The sequence below is a fragment of the Lactuca sativa genome, chromosome 9 (assembly GCF_002870075.4).
Source record: "Lactuca sativa cultivar Salinas chromosome 9, Lsat_Salinas_v11, whole genome shotgun sequence".
Taxonomy (NCBI): domain Eukaryota; kingdom Viridiplantae; phylum Streptophyta; class Magnoliopsida; order Asterales; family Asteraceae; genus Lactuca; species Lactuca sativa.
The window spans coordinates 43,610,928-43,618,204 of record NC_056631.2 but is presented as its reverse complement, the minus strand read 5'-3'; the positions used below and the strand labels follow the sequence as shown (position 1 = coordinate 43,618,204).

At 32.4% G+C, this 7,277-nt stretch overlaps 1 protein-coding gene across 1 annotated transcript; it reads right to left on the bottom strand.

Annotated features, from left to right (window-relative positions):
• Nucleotides 1-604: 604 nt before the first annotated feature.
• LOC111898252 (succinate dehydrogenase assembly factor 2, mitochondrial) lies at nt 605-1,345 on the bottom strand. Its single transcript, XM_023894184.1, has 4 exons — nt 1,230-1,345; nt 1,022-1,148; nt 865-933; nt 605-751 (listed from the first exon to the last, which is right to left on the bottom strand). The coding sequence occupies exons 1-4, from the start codon at nt 1,343-1,345 to the stop codon at nt 605-607; spliced, it is 459 nt and encodes a 152-aa protein (XP_023749952.1).
• Nucleotides 1,346-7,277: the final 5,932 nt, after the last annotated feature.

The following is a 7,277-nucleotide window of genomic DNA, read 5'->3' as shown; positions in this document are numbered from 1 at the left end:
TTCAAAAATAAAAATATTCTTGAACCATAAAATAATAAAAATATTCTTGAACATATTTCTTGATCATGACTTTAAAAATTTCTTATAGAAAAAAAAATTCTCGAACCATCAATTGAAGAATTAAAACAAAATTTATATTAATTCTTATAGAATACATGTAACAATTGATAAAAATTACATTTATTTTTAAAGAATAAAACTAAAAAAACTTTCAAATATGGAAAAAAAAACATCAAACTCTAACAAAAACACTAATACATTCTAAAAGAATAATGTTGCTAAGAGGCGTCGTTCAAATTTCGTGGTCCGTTCTTCAAGCATTAGCTTCTATGAAAACAAATCCAATTAATACCTTAGTGAGAAAACATCCATACTCCATTCCAACATAATTGGAATTCGTGATTCCATTCTGATAGAATTGGAATTCATTTACCAATAATTATATTAATTCGGGGAATTCTAACAGAATATGTTCATGATTATCATAAAAAAAACATTCTTTTCTGATAGAATGCTATAAACGAAGAAATGTCATTCTTAATAATTTTTTAACATAAGTAAACTTACTAAACAGCAACAATTGAGTTATAGAAAAACAAGATCACTACTGATTCCCAACATCAGGACTATCACGGCCTTTCTTGAAATCATCCCATCCTCTCACCCATGGTTGCCCAGGTGTAGCCCTTGTCTGTTTAGATGCATAGCTCTCCAGGTTGTTCATTACCTTGCTACGCACCTCATTGAATATCTATTATTTTTTTTACCAAAAACAACTTCCCCAAATCAGCCCACTCTACACAATACATACATAAGAAACAAACTAGTACATGAATTCAGGTTTTTCAGTAAAGTTTAACTCACAGGATTCGTCTCTACTACTTCAGGAGGTTGCTCCTGTCCAGTGAGCCATTTCCACAAATATGGATTTTCCTGCAATTCAAAACTAAGTAAGATGGATGTTAACCCTAGGTGTAATCTGTTACTGGTAATTATTAGCAATAATATTTGTGGAATTTACCACGTCGAGGACAGTAATAAGCGATTTGATCCCCTTTACATCTAAAGATCCAATGTGATTCTCCTCCCAACTTCGTAGAACTAAGTCCAGCTCCAGAAAACCCCTTTGTTTGCTTCTATACAACAACCTACTGCAATTTACAACAAAAGTCACAAATCATAAATGAATCACACTTTTGGAAGTCAAATAGGGATATGAAAAATCAAACCTGTTAGTTAATCTTCGCTTGCTTTCTTCGTTAGACAAATCAAAATCTAGGGATTCGACGTCGCCATTAGAAGAATAGAAACAAGAGAATGAATTAACATAAGGCCAAAAACTCATAGAAAACCATCAATAGAAAAACAAATTTTGGCAAAACACACACACACACAAGCACAAGATTATGAACCTGTAGAGAGTTTGATACGGAATGGTGGCGTTTGACGATGCGCCGATGAGTATACGAGTCGAGGCGGCTGTTGAATTAAGGAAGCATGATATTCCAAATAACACACTTATGAAGAAGACGATGAAGGGCAACCCTACAAAGGGTCGCTGGTGTCGATTTGTTCAAAGTAGGTTTTCAGAATCGGTTTTTAGATAAAGAGGGGCAACGAGATTTAAACTGGAGAGATACCATGATTATAGGGATTATTTTTGGAAGCTATTAAACAAATGACTAAATTACCCTTATTTATTTATTTAATTATTTATTTATTTTTTAATTTTGATTGGCCCACATTTATGCATATAATAACACAATACTTAGTTAAAACATTTGAACCTAGCTCTCTCTCTCTCTCTCTCTCTCTCTATATATATATATATATATATATATATATATATATATATATATATATATATATATATATATATAAACTCATTTTGATGAAAACCAAACGATCAAAACATCAATTCAACACTTAATATTGCATTTGGATGTATTTTCCTAAGGATTTTGTATTATAGTTATTATAGTAAATTAAAGTATTACAAGGGCAAAATTGTAAATTAACATAAAGTTTGTTAGTTTCTGTTCTATTATGTATATAGTGTAGCGATGGGTGGTAATGAGATTAGTCAGTTCATTCTTAAACTATTTTCTTTCCCGCGTGTAATATGGTACAGAGCAATGCTCAACTTCCGTTCATGATCAAATTGGTTCATCAATTTGATTTCTTTAATCTTCTTTTTCATCGATTTTTTTTTATTGATTTGTTCATTTGTTCTTCTGTTTTATCGATTTTGTTTTGTGATTTGAATTCCTTAATCAACCACTCGTTACTTAAACTATCGACGAGTTTTATTTCGGTTCTTGTTGATTATCAATCATGAATTCGACACCTACTAGTTCTACAATCACTCTGATTGATGATCGTATGCACCCTTACCACTTACATCACTCCTATAGCTCTATGAAGAACGGTACTTTTTCTAAACCAAGTAGCTCCGATCAAGCGAGTTATAGTGTTAGTATGTTGAATAATAAATTTCTTATTCTATGGATATTGAACTCTGTGTCAAAGGAAATCCCTACAAGTATCATATTCACTGAATCGGCATATGATATTTTGAATGATTTGAAAGATTGATTTCAGCATAGTAATGGTCCTAGAATTTTTTAGATCCGTAAGGAGATTGTCAATCCCAATCAAAATAAAGACTTGATTATTGTTGATTTCGCTAAATTGAAGTTGTTTAACGGGGTGTTTGTGGTTGTTGATTCTTATGACCATCGCAACCTCGACTGATTGTTGCTTAGGTCTTGTGGTTTTGGCTTAAGTCTTATGTTTTGAATGTCACAACTTCTTCATACGATTTTGGATTTTAACGATCTTTATAATCATGCGTTCGTATTTCAATCTACTACAACTTCGTTTAGATTACTCCAATTAAAAAGTAATATATTCTCATGTACGATTTTTATATCCATACATTTTTATGATTGTGTGTGTAAATGTTTTTTTTAATCGTAAGTAAAATATTTTAATTTAATGGGATCAATCTTAATGAAAGTTGTAGTAGACTCAAAAACGAACACATAGATATAAATATCGTTAAAATATGAGATTGTATAAAAAATTAACAATGTTGAGAACACAAGACCAAAGTCAAACTACAAGACTTATGCAACCAAGTAGTCGTGGCCACGATGAACATAAGAATCAACATCCCCAAACACCTCATTAATGATTGTCTCATGTAAGATGTCGTGAAAAAAACTAAAGAAATCAGTCATAAGTACTAAATGTGTACAAAAACAACAAGGACTTATTTTGCATCAAAAAAAAATATTGAGGACTAAATGTGTACAAAGTGAGAAATATATTACCCTACTAAGTCATTTTTCCTGGCGAACCTGAAGTAGCTGGTCATAAAGACTAAATATGTACAATTTAACAAGTTGAAAGAGTATTTGTGTACAAAAAAAACCAGTGACCAAATATATACATTTCTAAAAGTATTTTACTTTGTTTAAGTCATTATCTCTTGTTTAAAATACGTAATCAAAAACACCCGAAAACATGTATGTTAAAGATTTTTATGTCAAATAGTCATTATAGAATTATATCATGAATCTTTGAGTTCTTAAGGGATCCTAACTATATATATATATATATATATATATATATATATATATATATATATATATATATATATATATATATATATATATATACACACACACACAAACACACACACGTATATGGTTAGGATCCCATAAGAACTCAAAGATTCATGATATAATTTAGTAATGAAAACGCATAATTTTCCGAGAACCTGAAATCTAAAGGTAAAACGTTAGATCAAAATTAACTCATTAAGGGCATGATCATCATCTTACCAATCTCATTTAATATTTAATTTTTTTGTGTTATTGGAAATATTAAAAAAAAGGTCTAAAAATTAATATTATAAATCAAAACTTTGGAATTTTTTTATAAAATTAATAATTTCAATTTTTTTTAAAAATGCAGATTTTTTAATTTTTTTAGAAAACATAAATTTAAAAAATGTCTATTATTTTTGAAAAAACTTCAATTTTTTCTCAAAAAAGGAAATTTTAAAAAATCATTAAATTTAAAAAAATGGAATATTTAAAAAAAAAAAAACTATATTTTTTAGAGAAAAAATCAACGTTTTAGGTGTATATATGTATATTTTTTTTCAAGTGCATATATGCATATTTCTTATACTATAATATTCGTAAATAAATCATAAAAAAAACTCATTTTTATTAATTAATCTATAAAAAGAATAGTACAAATATATTGTTCGATACAAAATAAAATATAAAAAACAAAAAATGCTACATAATTTCAAAATGTTTTCATGTCTTCGTGTCAAGATTTTCATATTCTCTTCAATTTATCACTTTTCACATCTTCAATATTTTCCATTTTCAAATCTACAAGAAAATATAAAAAAATGATTAATGCAACAACACTCACAAAAATGCATATGTATATATCATGTAAGATTCACATATGATTATATCATATAAAATTCACATGTGATTATATCTTTTAAGAGTCAAATGTGAAATTTACAAGAAAATTTTTAAAAAAAAATTAACGAACACAAAATACATGTGTGCATAAAGATGTAATTAATATGTGATTCATTTGTGATTTACATTTGAATCACATGTAATTCATATGTGATTCACTTATGATTTACATGTGAATTAGATATGATTTTCATATGTGACACACTTGTGATTCACATATAATTCATATGTAAATTACATAAGATTCAAATATGAATCACATGTAAATAATATGTGAATTACATGTTATTTACATGTGAATCACAAGTAATTCATATGTGATTCATATTTGCATTACATGTTATTCATATGTGAATTACATGTGATCCACATATGAATCATATGTAATTCATATGTGAATAGATGTGATCCACATAAGAATTATATGTAATTCATACGTAAATTACATATGAATCATATGTAATTCATACGTGAATTACATATGAATCACATGTAATTTGTACGCGATTTACATGTGAATTGTAACGTCCCAAAATACGACTCAAAAATTTTTCGTTTTAACACTACTAAAATCATATACTGAAAGTTATCTAAAAAAAACCATACATTAATATCTCAAACCAAAACAAGTATCATGATAAAAACTGTATCAACTGTATCAAATCACATCTAAGGAAAAACTGAACAATCTCCCAGGAATAAAACTGAAGCTGTGGTGTGTGCGATGTCATCATCCCGAGCTCTTCCCTTTGTTTGCGGAAGTACCTGAAACCAAAACTGAAAACCGTAAGCACGAAGCTTAGTGAGCTCCCCCAAACTACCACATACCATACAAACATATAAACAACTACTGGGTCTTGCCCACTGCATCGGACCGAAGTCCGGAAACTGCATTGGACCGAAGTCCGGAACTTACTGGGACCTTGTCCCCTGCATCGGACCGAAGTCTGGAACTAACTGCATCGGACCGAAGTCCGTAACTGACTGGGACCTTGTCCCCTGCATCGGACCGAAATCCGGAACTGACTGAACATAGCATAGCATAAACACATATCAACTAGCATAAACACATATATTGCATCAGACTGATGTCCGGAAAACATAACACATAGACATGCTTGAATCACAAAGACATCAAGCACCCTAACTACTGCATCGGACCGAGGTCCGGAACTACTGCTAACTAAACGGGCCGACATTGTGGCCGTAGACCCGTTCCTACTGGAAGGAAACTCACCTCGTAATCTGGCTGCTGAATGAACTGCTCGGGAAACTGTCTGCTGCTGCTCCAGTATCTCCCCGGCTACAATTTCTATAAGTACACTCAATCAAATACTGATAACTATACTGAGGGTAAAATGACTATTTTACCCCTGGTCAAAGTCAACATACAGTTGACCTGACTCGCCAAGTTGGGCCGCCAACTCGTCGAGCCCCTACTCTCATTTCTCGTTTCTGCTCGCTACTTCTCGTCGAGTATGGCGTAGACTCGACGAGTTCCTCTTCGATACCAACACTTAGCTAATCTGCATCCGACTTGTCGAGTTGTATGAACAACTCGTTGAGCTCTCCTTCAACATATGAACACCCCGACTGTGACTCGCCGAGTTGTATGAACAACTCGCCGAGTCTGTTCTTGAGATATGAGGATTGTCTTGGACTGGCCGAGTCAGGGCACTGACTCGCCAACTCCCTCCATGAATGAGTCTGATCTCCGACTCACTGAATCCACCTATAACTCACTGGTTCCACTCAGCATAATACATGAAAGGGGAAAAATTGGGGACTCGCCAAGTCCGAAGAACGACTCGCTGAGTCGGTTGCATGCAACTTCTATACAGTTGATTCTGCTCAAAACCAATGCATACAACTTATAGATTTGGGTTCCTAAGGCTTGGTTATCATGTAAAGATTTTATCTTTACGTGTGCATAAACATCCATAAAGGTTTAAAGGCTCAAAAGGCACTTAAAAGAGTAGATCTAGGGCTTTCATGCAAAATGGCTCCATAAAGATGTTAGATCTAAGTTCTTGGAACTGAAACATGGCTAGATCCGAAGGCTATTCAACCCAATGTGATCTCTCTACTATAATCAAGCTAAGAAATGGATAAAAATGGCCTAAATGGGATTTCTAATGGAGAATCAATCATAGAAACAGAAGGGATCCGATTAATACCTCAATAGACTCTGTAGTGGATGCAAGATCTTGGATCTCCTTCTTCTCCTCTGGATCTAGCTTTCTTCTTCTCTTCAAAACTTCAAGATTCACCCAAGAAATGCTCAAATACTCAAGGAATGGTTAGGGTTTTGCTAAATGACGTTCTGAGGGTGAAGGATGCGAGTTTGGGGCTCATAACATGGTTTAAATAAGGTGCAAAACCCGTGGATCTAGGGTTTCTTCCAGACTGGCGGATTCGCCGAGTCCCAAATATGGACTCGTCGAGTCGCCTACTTACACGTGCTCGAAAACTCGTCCCTACTCGACGAGTCGGGCTACTGACTCGTCGAGTCCCTCTTGAAACTCGAGAAATACAAACATTTAAATAGCATACCAAAATTGGGGCGTTACATGAATCATATGTGATTCGTACGTTATTTACATGTGAATCATATGTGAAGTATGTGTGACTTTTTTGTTATATTGATAAAAGATTGATTAAATTCAAAAACACAAAGTCCAGAATACAACACTAAAGAAGAAGATGGTGACTATTAGTGAACTATATGTTATATGATTGGTTTATGTCCAAAAAATAATTTAA

Excerpts from the sequence above, each read along its gene's own strand:
- LOC111898252 (XM_023894184.1), bottom strand. The coding sequence starts at position 1,345 with ATGAGTTTTTGGCCTTATGTTAATTCATTCTCTTGTTTCTATTCTTCT. Across the intron at positions 934-1,021 it reads TTATTACTGTCCTCGACGTG|GAAAATCCATATTTGTGGAA; the intron begins GTAAATTCCACA and ends TTTGAATTGCAG. Across the intron at positions 752-864 it reads AAGTAGTAGAGACGAATCCT|ATATTCAATGAGGTGCGTAG; the intron begins GTGAGTTAAACT and ends AAAAAATAATAG.